The sequence below is a fragment of the Leucoraja erinacea genome, chromosome 31 (assembly GCF_028641065.1).
Source record: "Leucoraja erinacea ecotype New England chromosome 31, Leri_hhj_1, whole genome shotgun sequence".
Classification (NCBI taxonomy): domain Eukaryota; kingdom Metazoa; phylum Chordata; class Chondrichthyes; order Rajiformes; family Rajidae; genus Leucoraja; species Leucoraja erinaceus.
The window spans coordinates 16447644-16464308 of record NC_073407.1 but is presented as its reverse complement, the minus strand read 5'-3'; the positions used below and the strand labels follow the sequence as shown (position 1 = coordinate 16464308).

The 16665-nt window shown below is 41.8% G+C and overlaps 1 protein-coding gene across 1 annotated transcript in view; it reads right to left on the bottom strand.

Annotated features, from left to right (window-relative positions):
- The window catches only part of ccdc180 (coiled-coil domain containing 180), a 77451-nt gene that overhangs the window by 47593 nt on the left and 13193 nt on the right, over positions 1–16665 (bottom strand). The window contains 8 exon segments of the mRNA XM_055660103.1: positions 178–304; positions 1829–1944; positions 3777–3950; positions 5341–5463; positions 7589–7677; positions 9688–9764; positions 13571–13681; positions 16178–16341. Of these exon segments, the coding sequence (XP_055516078.1) occupies positions 178–304; positions 1829–1944; positions 3777–3950; positions 5341–5463; positions 7589–7677; positions 9688–9764; positions 13571–13681; positions 16178–16341 (981 nt within the window).

Genomic DNA, 16665 nt, shown 5'->3' with positions numbered 1-16665 from the left:
TTAGAGGGCTATGTGTCAAATACAGGAAAATAGGACTAGCCCAGTAAAGCAGGGAATTACATTATGTCTATGCTGATACTTGTTAAGAAAAGTATCTTGTTACTTGTTTACTTGTTATGTTAAGATATTCTCCCCAATATTCAATGAACCTGTTAAAAGGTCGAAGAGTTTTCATACCATTTTATAGACTTCGAACACGTCAAAATGTTTACTGACGGCAGCGCTGAATCTTTGCAGTTCCTTCTTCACTGTAGAAGGATATTTGTTGACAACTTGGATCTGTCTTTGGTGAAAAACTTCATATCTGTGTACAAAAATAGACATTAAAACTGCTCCCAGCATTACATGGTTATAACAAATTTACTAAAACACATGGATGCTTGTGCATGTGCTGGAAAAGCAGCAGGGTTACTTTATTGTGGCATGCTCATTTCAGCAGAAGCTAAATATGATAGAGCAGAGAAAGCATCCATACTTCCTACAGCATAGTGTTATCAGTTCATGGCATAGTGTTATCAGCTCACAACTTACTGAGGACAAATTTCAAGGCATGCAACCCAAACAGGAAGCAAAGTAAAAGCCTAGTTTCTGTTGCTTGGCTTCAGTAACTGTCTACTAGAAAGTGTGTACATAAGGATTCTAATTGGAATAAATTCAAGGAAGTAGAAATTTTCAAACTTTTTGTGCCACAAGCACATGATACAATGACATGTGTACTGTTGTATAGCTGGTCCTTCATCATAGCTGGACTGAAAATTGGCTATGTCCTCATTTTGTTACCACCATCAGGAAGAAGGTACAAATGCCTGAAAGCCACATCCACTAGGTACAAAAACAGCAAATTCCCAGCAACCATCAATGTCTGGCACTGCACAATGCTAACCACTACCTCGTCAACTGCCACCTCAGGGCGGCATGGTGGTGCAGCGAATAGTTGCAGCACCGGAGACCCGGGTTCGATCCCAACTACGGGTGCTATCTGTGCGGAGTTTGTACGTTCTCCCCGTGACCGCGTGGGTTTTCTCCGAGATCTTCAGTTTCCTCCCACACTCCAAAGACATACAGGTATGTAGGTTAATTGACTTGGTGTATGGGTAAATTGTCCCTAGTGCGTGTAGGATAGTGTTAACATGCAGGGATCATTGGTCGGTGCGAATTCGGTGGGCCAAAGGGCCTGTTTCCATGTTGTATCTCTAAACTAAACTAAAACTATGATCTTCTATGGACCGGTTTTGTAACATTAAGGTTACGGGGTATTTCTGTTACTTATTATATTATTGATTATTATATATTTATTTGTGTGTTATTGTGTTTACGGGCCTGTTAAGCTGCAGCAAGTATTGGCCTATGGCTAGAACATAAAATAATTAAACACTCTCGACTCTTGAACTCCTTGCTAAAAGCAATGTGAGAGTACTTTCCTCAGCACTGTAGTGGTTCTAGATGGCAACCATCTCAAGAGCAATAAGGGATAGACAATAAATGCAAATCTTGCCAGTGATGTCGATATGAATGCTGATATGTCCAGATATTCCATAGATGCTGCCTCACCTGCTGAGTTTCTCCAGCATTTTTGTCTACCTTCCCGATATGAATAAAAACTCTGCTTCTTAATGCTTTTTCACTGAATCACCGAATTTAAAAATGTTCAATCTGAAAGTTGGCAATTATTAAATTGTTGAGCCTGTGCACTGTGCATCTGAACAATATGTACAGTCAAAATTCAGCTTAACCCCCTCAACCTGCTCTTTTCAATGGCATATCATTATCCCTGCTGAAGGTTGAAAATAAGCAAACTGGAGAAGCTTTCCATGGTAAAAATACTTGCCCTTTTTTGATTTTTTTCAGTAGACAGAGAACCTTCTTGTAGTCTGCCTTCAGTTCCAATTGTGTGTTATCCTGTCTCAGCTGATCGATATGCAGGTCTAAATTTGCTTCTCTTGCCTGAGGAAAGATTTAACCTTTATATACATAGACTTTGTCTATAGAACTGTTGCACTACAATGCTGAGAATTATATTCTCCACTCTGTATCTTTCCCTTTGCTCTACATATTGTACTCGAGTTTGACTTGATTGCATTTTATGTGCTTTATTATCTGATCTGATTGGATAGCATGCACAATCAAGCTTTTCATTGCACCTTGGTACATGTGACAACTTTGAACGTAAATCTACACCTTAACATGAACATCCTGTTCCATGACTGAAAATATGGCTGTTTTTTACAAATTTGGAGAAGGGATAGGAGAAAACGTATACCAATAGTGAACAGATATTTCACATACATCTTACAGATAATTACATTTGTCATTACTTCTTGGAATATTACTATTTCACGCTTTATTAAAACATTCAGTTATGCAACTGGCAGGGTAATTGTCTGAAATACATTTATATCCCATCGATGAAAAAAAACAAAGAGGGAGGAGATGCATTGGGTGGAAAACATGCACTACAATCATGATTCAAAATGAAACTGTTTATTCTGGTATTAGTTGCACATAAAATTCATACTCCAACCTTATTGTCATTGATGCAATGCTGAAAGGTTTTATTCAGGGGATGAGTTTTGTGAGGATTTGGTTAGCACTGATTTTTAAAGTTATGCTTGAACTTCTTAAAAGGGAATGTGCTTATTCTCTCCCAGTGTTATAGTGTCATGGTGTTGTTACAGCTTATATCAAAGGTTTGGGAACTTGGCTGCAAGCTTTGTTGGAGTAGGGCAGTAAGCAGGCACTGTATTTTCAATAATAGCCGCACAAATGGCAACCAACTGGGATTAGTATAAATGGGTACTTAATAGTCTGCAGGTGCATGGTGGGCCAATGGGCCTGTTTCTGTAGCTTATGACTTTATCACCCTAATAAGAGTGATGTTCAGGTGCATGGTGGGCCAATGGGCCTGTTTCTGTAGCTTATGACTTTATCACCCTAATAAGAGTGATGTTCAAAGCACTAAATACAAGGATAAGATCACTGTATTTAAAGGATTCCCAAACAACTTACTTTATAGTACCTATATTTAATGGCTTCAGTGACAGCTTTTGTAACAAACACAGATGATCATTAAATCTGTGGACACTGACGGATAAATTAAATTGCGTCCATTGGAAAAGATTATGTATTAATACGTTCAAAAACATATTATGAACAGCAGAAAGACAGAAGCCTAAAAATCGAAAATGTTATTAGAGTCATTGGTGTTAATCACGCAGGTAATATGTTGCACAAGATGACACAAACTACTTAAATAACACAGTGGGTCAGGCAGCATCTCTGGGTGACGGCGACAAATCCCGACCCAAAATGTCACCTATCCACATTCTCCAGAGTTGCTGCCTCACGCACTGAGTTACTTCAGCACACTGTGTCTTCTTTGTAAAGCAGCATCTTCAGTTCCTTGTTTCTAATATATTGCACACTTATGCCGGGTTTTAAGGAGTTCAGATCATCTTCCTTGCAGTTTTATTGAGTGATAATTTGTGATTCTTGGCAGTGAAAAACATTTTTTGCTGGCAGCAAACATACCCATTTTCGGAGTAGAATGAGCACTCTCATGAAATAACGGGACAACATTGGCAAATTATTAATGGAGACTAAAACAAGTCTCATGAGTCGGACATCGGCAAATGAAAGTTAAATTCAATAAAATCCCAGGGAAGGAATTTGGAGCAGTTCATATTACGGTTGCATTACACACATCACGGTTTTATATTTGAATGGAGACCTGTAAATTAACTTCAGTATAATTCCACATTCCAGAACTGGCTGGCTACCTGATTTGTTTTATCATGCTTCTTGCGACAGTCATCCAGCTGTTCTTTCAGCTGGTCTTCCAGTTCGATTAAATTCATTTTATGCTCATCCCATAGAGATGAGCTTTCACGAATAGTATTAAACAACTCCTTACAGTTATCTTCTATCTGCTGGGCCAAGTTCTCCATGTGTTTCTGTAAATGGGGGGGGGGGGGAATGAAAACAAAAATTACACGTTGATCACAGTATGCAGAAGGAAATATTGAGGCAATCTTCCTGTCATTTCACAATTTGATAAATGCCTCTTAGGGATTGACCAGTGAGCTATTGTACTTGTATGATTGGTAGTCAGTTATCTTACGTTATCCCATTCAGAATAGCCCCTTTGATTAGGATGGGGGATGAGGCGGTTACTCTGTGTGCTTCATGTAAACAAGGATTTTTGTACTGGTGCATCTGGTAATACATTAATCTGAATCAGATTGAATATGATTCTGAACATCTGTAATGATCAAGGCTGTATTTGGTCATTTAATAGCCCTGTCCCACGGTACGAGTTCATTCCAAGAGATCTCCTGAGTTAAAAAAAAAATCAAACTCGTGTAAGCACGCAGAATGAACGTAGCGGGTACGTCAGAGCTCGGGGACGTCTCTTAGCGGCACGTACCGCTAATGGCAGGTACTTGGGAAGACTTGCTAACGACAGGTAAGCACGGGAAGACCCGAGTACCGACGAGTGGCCATTACCGTAAATCTCCGAGTTCAAATCAGGGCAAACTCAGGAGAGTTCTTGGAATGAAGTCGTACCGTGGGACAGGGCTATAAAGCATGTGATTCCAATTTCCAAATCACAAAATTAAATTCAGTAATAAAAATAATTTACAGAGACAAAGTTTAACTTTTTTCTTACTTTAACAAATGGAGAATTGGTTGCTGTCTCCAGTGGCGTATTTGGTTAGACCCCAATTCCTATTACATTGTACTGAAACATGCTGCACCATTACTCACTGTGGCTCTTAAAGCAACAGGTTGATTGGAATTTTCCCAATGACAATAAGGGCATGCATTAAAATGGCCCTTCCCACAGGATAACAATTTGCCATCAAACTGCTCTAAGCCCATTGCTTAGTTGCCAGAGAAAATCTGAACTGGATTTAAAAACAACTCTTTCTCATTAGGTGTTTCCCACTTAGAACATTGGCTGTCTTCATTGATTCAACTGCCATAACGTTTTGTTTAGTTTAGTTTAGAGAAACAGCATGTAAGCAGCCACTTTGGTCCTGGAGTCTACGCCGACCAGCAATCCCCGTACACTAACACTATCCTACACAGTCCAGGGACAAGTTACAATTTTACCGAAGCCAATTAACTTCCAAACCTGTACATCTTTGGAATGTGGGTGGAAACCGGAACTGTTGGAGGAAAACCCACGCTGGTCACGGGGAGAACGTACAAATTCCGTTCAGACAGCACCTGCTGTCAGGATCGAACCCAGGTCACTGGCGCTGTTTGGCAGCAACTCTACTGCTGTGCCACCATGCTGCCCCTTCTTGGATAAATGCTTCTTCAGAAATAAAGACTTACATCTACAGCGGACAGCTCATTTTCAAAGTGGCGTTGTAAATTGCCAAGAAGAGGGAGAAAGTCAGAAACCATCAGCTGAGTGGCTTCTTTTTCTGTGCAGGTTTTGGAACGCAATAACTCTTCCTGAAGCAAGAAATATACAAAAAAAATGTCATTGTAGATAACACAATAACAAGTAGGCAGCATTTCCATCACATGTTGCACCAGGAATTAATAAACGATATCACCTGGTCAGGTTATAAGCACCTAATAAAGTACAAAGGAATCTTTCACTTAGTAGCTTATAATGTACCATTGGGAAAGACAAGTTGGTAAATAGTCATTTTCTTGAAATTATTTTTGCTTTTACCAGATCTCTTCAGAAGGCAATTGAGAGCGAACCACATTATGTAAGGCTGCATCTGCAGAAACCAATAAGCTAAATGATATAATTCTTCCTTCATCATCACCACCACCACCACCACAGAAAAACGGAACAAGGGCAACAGAGTCCATCGCGTGGCTTGACATTACATCTGTTCCACATTCAGGTTCCAGTTTTGCCCCATTTTATAGTTAGTTAATGATTCTCTAAGAATGTTACTGTTTCTGTTGATATTCCTTCAACATCAAGTTCACAAGTTATAGGAGTAGAACGAGGCCATTCGGCCTATCGAGTCATTCATGGCTGTTCTCTGACTCCTAATCCAATTTTCTGCCTTCTCCCCATAACCCTTGACACCCATTCCAATCAAGAATTTGTCTATTTCTACCTTAAAATGTCCACTGGCTTGGCCTCCACAGCCTTCCGTGGCAATGAGTTCCACAGATTAACTGCCCTCCTCACCTCCTTTCTAAAAGAGTGCCCTTTAATTCTGAGGCTATGACCTCTGGTCCTAAACTCTCCCACCAGTAGAAACATCCTTTCCACATCCACTATCTCTACGCCTATCTATGTCTTTCATTATTCTGTAAGTTTCAATGAGGTCCCCCCTCAACCTTCTAAACTCTGGCGAGTAGAGGCCCAGTGCTCTCAAGCACACATCATATGCTAACCCACTCATTCTTCAACAGTACTGCATTAATAAATATGAAGTACGTGCTCCAGTAACAACTTTAAAACGTGTTTCTATTTGTTCAAATGAGAGATCTATACTAAACCATTTCTATTTAAAGCAGTTCTCCACAATATAAACTGGCCAACCTCTGTTACGTAGCAATACCAATCAAAGTTATTTAGTTTAAGAAGGAACTGCAGATGCTGGAGAATCGAAGGTTACACAAAAAAGCTGGAGAAACTCAGCGGGTGCAGCAGCATCTATGGAGCGAAGGAAATAGGCAACGTTTCGGGCCGAAACCCTTCTTCAGACCCGTCTGAAGAAGGGTTTCGGCCCGAAACGTTGCCTATTTCCTTCGCTCCATAGATGCTGCTGCACCCGCTGAGTATCTCCAGCTTTTTTGTGTAACCCCCAAAGTTATTTAGTTATTTAGTTTAGAGATACAGTGCGGAAACAGGCCCGTGGGCCCACTGGGTTCCGCGCCGACCAGCGATCCCCGCATGTTAACACTACCCTTGCACGCACTAGTGACAATTTTTACATTTACCAAGCCAATCAACCTACAAACCTGTACGTCTTTGCAGTGTGGGAGGAAACCAAAGATCTCGGAGCAATCCCATGCAGGTCACTGGGAGAACGTACAAACTCTGTACAGACAACACCCGTAGTTGGGATCAAACCCAGTCTCCGACGCTGCATTCACTGTAAGGCAGCAACTCTACCGCAGCTCCACTGTGACCGCCCAAACTATGCTCATTGAAAATTTAGACATGTGGGTTTCTATCCGTTCATCTAAATCATTCTAGTCATACTTGAAGCATTTTTTAATTTTAAACTTTAAATAAAGATACCCTTTGGCCCATTGAGTCCATATCAACCATCGATCATCCAGTCACACTAGTTCAAGGTTATCCCATTTTTTCATCCACTGACTACACATTAGGGGCATTTTACAGAAGCCAATTAACCTACAAACCTGCATGACTTTTGGATGTGGGAGGACACCGCAACACCTGGAGGAAACCCACGTAGTCACGGAGAGAACATGCAAACTCCACACAGACAGCACCCAAGATCAGGAATGAACACGGGTCTCTGCAGCGGATCTACCCGCTGTGCTACTTGCCATCCCAACTATTGGTTCCCTGGTGGTGCATATCTACTTCCTTCAGGCATCTGTACTTTCAATCCTTAAGCACTTTAGTACCCACCTTACATTTTCCAATTTCTGTAATCCAGTCACGATAGAGATTTTCATAATAACTCTGCAATTTTTCTACATATTTAATGTGCAGTGAATCTAGAAATTAAATAAAAATCATTATTATTCTAGATCCCTGGTTATAGAAATATATTGCAAAGCTTCATAAAAGTGTACACTGTATAATGTGAAATGTGAAACAAAATATAAGGGGCAAACTATCATATGGACAAAGTGATGTTCAAACAGGTTAGCAAAAAACATCATTAGTTTTCCTAATTTTAAAGTCCAGTTTTGTGGACTTCCATTTTATTTCACAACACTTTTATTTGGTTCCGACCCGAAATGTCACCCATTCCTTCAATGCAGAGATGTTGCTTGTCCTGCTGAGTTACTCCAGCATTTTGTGTCTTTGCCCAATGTGTACGATAGATCTGATTGCTGGTAGCCACAGACTTGGTGGACCGAAGGGCCTGTTTTCCACACTGTATCTCTAATCTAAACTAAACTAAACTAGTTAATTTCATTTCAAGTTTATGGACTCATTTAAAAAAAACCTAGAAGTTTAAAACCTGAGGAGAGAATATTTAAACTATCCTCACTTATATCAGTACCAGTTGTTTGCAACAGGTTTTGGGAGAATGACCTGGCGGCTTGATGATTATTGTGGGCAGGGCACAGATCCAGACACATTGTGTGATCACTCTCACTCACTGTGGGCCCAATGCAGCAGAGGGCCTCACCATAGCAAGATGAACTTCCTTGATTCATCACAAGCGACATCGACAAAAATGGTGGCAGATCAGAGAGGTAAGCGCAGATCAATGAAAATCAGCCCTATATTTTTGCCCCGTTATCTGTATTTTTGCCACGTTATTTATCATTCCTGCGCATTTCTTACTGAACCTATCACCGGGTGGCGCCACCAGCAATGGCTGCCTCGCCAACAGTTTGTCTGTCCTTTCTACATTTTGTTATTTTCAGTATGTGTTAAAAAGTATGTTTTAATGCTCCTTGGTTTGTTTTATGTGGGGGGTGGGGTTGGGGGAAACTTTTTTTCAATCTCTTACCTCGACGGAGATACGATTTATTTCCGTATCGTATCTCCATCCCCACTGCAGCCTAACATCGTGGAGTTGGCGGCCTTTCCTGGAGACCGATGGGCGCTCCAAGCCGTGGGAGTCTGCGGGACTTTAACATCGTGGAGCTTGCGATCCCTTTGCTGGGGATCGAAGTTCCAACCGCGGGGCCTGTGGACTTTACCATCGTGAAACCCGCGGTCTCTGGTAAGAAGAGGCCGACTCGGGAGCTCCGTGCTGTGGAGAGAGTTTCAACCGCCCTGACGCGGGAGTTTCGATCACCCCGACAGGGGCTTCGATCGTCAGCTGCGGGGGCTTTGATCGCCCCGACTGCAGATGTTTGACTGCCCCGACCGCGGGAGAACAAGAGGAAGATGTTTGAACCTTATTGCCTTCCATCACAGTGAGGAATGTGGAATCCACTGTGATGGATGTTTATGTTAACTTTTATGTGGTTGTGTGTCTTGTTGCTTTTCACTTTGTATGGCTGTATGGCAACTCAAATTTTATTGTACATGTGACAATAAATTGACTTTGAAATGTTGAATATCCTGAATTTCCTTTGCTCTTTATTTCTCTGTAGTCATTATACTGTTTATTTTATGTTCCACTCTAATTACCTTGCCTCCCCTATTGTAAGTTTATCACTTCAGCCTTCCTCTGCTTTGCTATTTCCTTTGTTTATTTCTTTTCTTTTTTTTCTTCAATTTTTGCCCCCAGATTTTTACTCATCCATTTGGTTTCATTATTCAATCGTTTGGTTTTATTTCCTGGTGAAATATATTTCTCCAAATCCCTATTGAACATTAAAAAATATATATTTCCCATTGCTACATCTTGTTTGATTCACCTCCATCCCCAGTTGGTGCCAGTGTCTGACAGCATAATTCACTCCTTACTCATTTCTCTTATGCAATTGACTTTTAAAATAATCACATAACATATCTTTGTGATTATGTAACCTTCTTTCCCATTGAAAGCAAATCAAAGCCATCATTCATATCAACACATTTCGATCTAATACACTTACCTATATTCTTATTTATGGCATTTAAGGAGTCATACCAGTTTTTTAGTGAGATTTTGCAATCAGACGGCTTAATGTTTCTGCAAAAAAATACAAATAAACAGAAGCTAAGTTTGAATTGCAAAGCACAACTTACATATCTGTCAGATTAATAGAATATTAGTTTTATCAGACCAATCACGTTTTAATGCTGACACCATTGCCTCCCCTTCCTTGATGAAACCCACTCTCGCTCTGTCTTATTATCCAACATCTCCCTTGTTTAGTCCTGTCACGGCTAAAGTATTGCAATTTTTTTTTAAACTGCAGATGGTGGAAATCTGGCATAACACTGAAAATGTTGGCAAATCTAGAATAAAACAGAAAATGCTGGAAAATCTCAGCAGGCCAGACCTGGCTTTGAAGAAAGTAATTGCAAATGTTTTAAATGGAAGACTCTTTGTCGGAATCAATGATAACAGAACTGCAAGAGTATTCTTATTAGAAACATAGAAACATAGAAATTAGGTGCAGGAGTAGGCCATTCGGCCCTTCGAGCCTGCACCGCCATTCAATATGATCATGGCTGATCATCCAACTCAGTATCCCGTACCTGCATTCTCTCCATACCCCCTGATCCCCTTAGCCACAAGGGCCACATCTAACTCCCTCTTAAATATAGCCAATGAACTGGCCTCAACTACCCTCTGTGGCAGAGAGTTCCAGAGATTCACCACTCTCTGTGTGAAAAAAGTTCTTCTCATCTCAGTTTTAAAGGATTTCCCCCTTATCCTTAAGCTGTGACCCCTTGTCATGGACTTCCCTAACATCGGGAACAATCTTCCTGCATCTAGCCTGTCCAACCCCTTAAGAATTTTGTAAGTTTCTATAAGATCCCCTCTCAATCTTCTAAATTCTAGAGAGTATAAACCAAGTCTATCCAGTCTTTCTTCATAAGACAGTCCTGACATCCCAGGAATCAGTCTGGTGAACCGTCTCTGCACTCCCTCTATGGCAATAATGTCCTTCCTCAGATTTGGAGACCAAAACTGTACGCAATACTCCAGGTGTGGTCTCACCAAGACCCTGTACAACTGCAGTAGAACCGCCCTGCTCCTATACTCAAATCCTTTTGCAATGAAAGCTAACATACCATTCGCTTTCTTTACTGCCTGCTGCACCTGCATGCCTACCTTCAATGACTGGTGTACCATGACACCCAGGTCTCGCTGCATCTCCCCCTTTCCCAATCGGCCACCATTTAGATAATAGTCTGCTTTCCCGTTTTTGCCACCAAAATGGATATCCTCACATTTATCCACATTATTTTTGTTCACTCCAGACTATAATACTCTTACATGGTCTCCCGCAGTCCTGCGGGGCTTTATGTATAGAACAAAGAGAAAACATGTGATGGGGCAAGGACAGAGCTGTTCTGAGGTTGAGCTGCAGAAATCATTGGTTGATGGTTTAACAGGGACAGTGAGAATTGAAGCCAAAGGCAATAGAAAATGGTGACATCCATGTTCTAGGACATGCCAAGCTGGTCATAGCACGCTAAAGGAGAGGGGAAAACTGAGCCAATTGGATTATTTATGGTTGAAATGGCCTGTACTGACAAACAGAACATAGAGCAGTATATTGCACAGGAACGGGCCTTACACCCCACAATCCATGTGCTGAACATGATGCCAAGACAAACTAATCCTCTCTGCCTGAATGTGATCAATGTCCCCTCATTCGCTGCACATCCATGTGCCTATCTTGAAGCCTCTTAAATTCCACTATTGCATCTGCCTCCACCACAATTCTTGGCAGCACATGTCAGGCACCAACCACTCATGGTGTAAAAAAACATGGCCCGCACAATTTATTTAAAACTGTGCCTCTTCTAACCTGAAAGCTATGCACTCAAGCCTTAGATATTCTCACCCTGGGAAAAAGGTTTCTGACTGGGTATTTCTACTTTGGATAAAAGGTTCTGATTGTCTAACGTTGTAAAATGTGACACTGATCCTGGAAAGCAGCAATATGTGCAAATGGTAGGAATGATGTGTTGTGCCTCCTTCTAACAGTGCAGGAGGCTAGGCAGATAGGTCAATAGGAATGGGATGGAGAACTAAAGTGTCACTGCACAATGAATGTGGGTGCTCTGCAAAGAGGTCATCCAACCAGCCTTTGTTCTCTCCAGCTTACGGAGTGAACATTGGATTTGGAAGAAAGATACATGACATCTCTGCTTTACTTGAATGTACAGTTTGAGTCCTTGGATGGCGGGAAAGGGAGAGGAGCGCAGACAGATGTTGCATTTCCATTGGTTGTACGGCCAGACGTGGTAAGAAAGAGAGTGAAGGGTGGGGATGACAGAGCAGACCAGAGAATCGTGGATGGTCCCTTTAGATGCTGAGATGGAGGGTCCAATCTTGTTGATGCAAGGATGGCCCATTGAATGCAAAGGCTAGATGGATGGCTGTTGAGGACCAGTGAATCTCCATCCCTGCTCTGTCCAGGAGAGCAGGCGGGAACAAAGATCTGGGAAATGGATGAGATGCAGTCAAAGGTTCTGTCAACCATGGTCATAGATTCCTAAGTTATAGGAGCAGAATTAGGCCATTTGGCCCATCAAGTCTACTCCGCCATTCAATCTCTGATAGTCCCTGACTCGTTCCAAACACCCACCACCCTTTGTATGAAATAGTTACCCCCTCAGGTTCCTTTTAATTCTCTTCCCCTCCCCCCCCCCCCCCTCACCTTAAACCTACGTCCTCTGGTTCTTGATTCCCCTATTCTGGGCACCTTCCCTGTACGTCTCCCTTGAAACTAAACTGAATAAAGATTGTCAAACTCGGAGTAAAGACGGGAGTTTACCAAGCTGTGGCCGTGTGAGGGGAGTTGAATGATGGACAGGCTGTTATAGCCCATCACAAGCATAGAGCAAGCAATTCACAGAGACCTGCACGTGCCAAACATGCAATCAAATCCGATCATTCTCTTGTTCCTCATTCTTGGTGCAGCGGTAGAGCTGCTGCCTCACAGCGCCAGAGACCCGGGTTCGATCCCGACTACGGGTGCCGTCTGTATGGAGTTTGTACGTTTCTATCTTTCCTTCTCAACCCTATTCTCTTGAGTTCTCCCCATAAACCATGACACCCGTACTAATCGAGAATCTATCTCTGCCTTAAAAATATCCATTGATCCCAGGATTGAGTATGTTAACATATGATGAGCGTTTGACGGCAGTGGTCCTGTACTCACTGGAGTTTAGAAGAATGAGGGCAAACCTCATTGAAATGTACAGAAGAGTGAAATGTTTGGATAGAGTGGATGTGGAGAGGATGTTTCCACGAGTGGGAGAGTCTAGGATTAGAGGTCATAGCCTCAGAATTAAAGGACGTTCTTTTAGGAAGGAGATGATGAGGGATTTATTTCGTCAAAGGGTGGCGAATCTGTGGAATTTATTGCCACAGAAGGCTGTGGAGGCAAAGTCAGTGGAGATATTTAAGACAGAATTAGATACTGTAGATTCATGATAGATTCTTGATGAGTACGGGTGTCAGAGGTTGGGTCGAATTACTTATGATCTTGTGATACAATTTCATCCTATCGTAATCCTGGCCACACTTTGTTCTTTTCAACCCTATCACTGCCTCCTCTGCAATGTGAAACTGGCTTGTTTTCACACTTTCCCTGTTTGGAGTCCTCGACCTGAAACATTAACTGTTTCTCTTCCCACAGATGCTGTCCAACCTGTTGAATGTTTCCAGCATTTTCTGTTGTTATGTCAGATTTCCAGCATCTGCAGTTCTGTGATTTTCATTTACTGTAAATGTTCAACATTTCCTACTCCATCTGAATACAGTATGCTCATATTGTGACCCTTCATCAAGATCGTGCTTCTTGAACCTACATTATCTCCTCAAGAAGCTGGATCCGTGTACTGTTTAGTCCTTGCTGTTGTTTCTTTAATAAATCCTGTTCCGCTAAAAAACCAATTTCCCAGTCTTTTGCCAAATAAGTTCTGTGAAAGGAGGGATAAAACAAAAAGATAAACATTGATAAGCATTTAAATGTAAACAAATAACAAAGCCGAATATTCAATACTGAAAACTGTGATGATACAGTACTTAAAACATGTATTATCAGTTCTAATAATGATATTAGTGTCTGACATAGGGCTTACAGTGGACAACCATCAATATTGAACAATTACATTAAAAAAACACTGAATTACTTAATCCTTAAGTACTTAAGGTTCAAAATTACTTAGAAGTGGTCGAAAGATGTAACTAGCCAACACAAAAATAATTTATTTTCAATCTTTTCTAATAAATTAAATAAAATGACGAAAAAGTCTATGTGCATTTATCAGAAGTGTTCACAACTGTCTACCGCACCATCCCGATTAAGGAATGAAATTGATTCAAGAGTACAGTCAGTACAATAATGGAAAAGTCAGCAGAAGTAAAAAATGTTATTAAAAAAAACTTTGGGCCAATTTACTTTCAGAAACAAAGCTATCAGGTTAACTTGTTAGCACGACTATTAAATATGTTCATAATTGATAGGAGCAGAATTAGGCCATTTGGGCCATCAAGTCTACTTGGCCATTCAATCACGGCTGATCTATCTCTCCCTCCTAATCTCATTCTCCTGCCTTCTCCCCATAACATTTGATACCCATACTAATCAAGAATCTATCTACAGTATCTCTACCTTAAAAATATCCATTGACGTCCTCCCCGGTCTTCTGTGGCAAAGAACTCCACCGATTCACCACCTTCTGACTGAAGAAATTCCTCCTCGTCTCCTTCTTAAAGGAACTTCCTTTAATTCTGGGGCTATGACCTCTAGACCTAGACTCTCCCTATGGAAACATCTTGTCCACATCCACTCTCTCCAAGCCTTTCACTATTCATTCACATAAGTTACTTCTCAACACTGTTTATAGTCAAAAAGCAACAGACCGATCTCCCAACAATGCCATCTCTTCAAGCTTTTTGAGTGCCTCATCTTGAACAGGCTAGGCCCTATCACAGAACAACACCTTATACCAGAGTAAGCTGGCTTCTGGCCCAGGAGATTGTGTACCAGCCAAGTGCTCAATCTAACTCAGCACATTGAGGACGGCTTTGAAAGGAATGAACCAAATGGCATTGTCTTTGTTGATCTAACAGCTGCCGACGACAATGTGAACCACAGGCTGCACCTCAATAGGCTCCATGACATGACAGAGGACTTCCACTTGACCAATCTGATTCAACAGCTACTGGAAATCAGACGCTTCTATGTTGAGCTGAATGATAAATGCAGCAGATGGAGGAAACAAAAGAATGGCCTACCTCGGGGCAGTGTCCTTGCTCCGGTGCTGTTCAATGTATACACTAATGATCAGTTAGTGTTCCCAGGGACGAGAAGCTTCGTTTACGCTGACGTCATTGGAATAGCAGCCCAGAGCACTCACATAGATGTAGAAGCTACCCTCTCATCATCCTTAGACAACTTGACAAACTACTACAAGGACGACCAACTGAAGGCAAACCCTGCTAAGACCCGTTAGCCTGTTCCACCTTCGTAATCACGAAGCTGGGAGGAAGCTGTCCGTAACATGGAATGGTGTCCCTTTGAGACACTGTGAGCTACCCTGTCTACCGTGGGGTCACTGTGGACCGAACCCTCTCCTTCAAGCAACACATCAAAAGGGTGAAAGGCAAAGTGAGGACGAGGAACAACCTCCTCCGCAAGCTGGCAAACTCGTCGTGGGGTACCAATGCATCCACACTGTGGTCAACTGCTCTTGCGCTGTGCTACTGGGCAGAGTATGCTTGTCCTGTTTGGGAGAGATCATCTCATGCAAAGAAAGTTGATGCCACCCTTAATGACAGCTGCAGATGCATCACTGGCTGCCTAAAACCAACGGATGTGGATAGCTTGCATGTCTTGGCCGGTATTGCTCCACCAGGAATCCGCAGATCAGTTGCAGATAGAACTGAACGTTGTAGGTAAGTTGGGGACACCCGTCATTCCTGTTACTCCCATCACCCAGCCCCAAAACAGCTGAAGTCGAGGAAGAGCTTCATTCACACAGTCCAGCCACTGTCACAGTCTCCTCAAGCAACCAGACTAGCCTTGTGGGAAAAGAAACGCAGTGAAAACCACCACCGTGTAAAGATGCCAATCCCAACCAAGGAACAGCTACCACTTGGTCACAGGTGTGACTTGAAGACCTGGAAGTCTCTCAATAGGCTTTTTACCGGGATGGGCCGATGCAAGACCAATATGAGCAAATGGGGCTATGCGGATGTGGCAGACACAGAATGTGAATGTGGAACTTCTGTACAATCCATGCCACACCTACCAAGATACCAACTTCTTGGTGAACAATGCTGCCTGAAAGATCTAGCGGTGGCAAACGAAAAGGCTGTCCACTGTCCACAAGAGCCTGGCCGAACATTTGAAACATAGATGATGGACATGAAAGAAGACTATTTATAGTCATGGTACCAAAAGGACTCACTTCAGTTTATGAAGAATGCTCTGCCTCTTGGCAATTTTCATATGTTCAACCTTGCTGTTCCATACCTCACGATTTGTCATCTCATGCTTCAGACCAACCTTGATCAGGTTAATATACAATTTGCTCATTGCTCTATGATTTGCCAGCAAGGCCTGATTCACCAACTGTGCAGAATGAGAATAGATGAAACAGAATTATTTGCATTAGTTAGCATCTCGATGTATATATTATTTTGCAAAATTAGCAAGTGCTATAACAAACTGCGAGACGCGAAGTAAACTAATAAGGCGTCTCTTAATTTTCATTTTCATTTTATGAAGTGCATCATACTTGCTAAAGACACTCTTCATGTGCAACTCGGTTTGTGCGATATCATGAGATTTTACATCTCTGGCATTCTGTAAGGACATAGTACCAAGCGCTCACCATCCAGAGTATTAGAGTACACTTTGTTCAGAATTGTCAACAATGGATAAATCCTCATATAT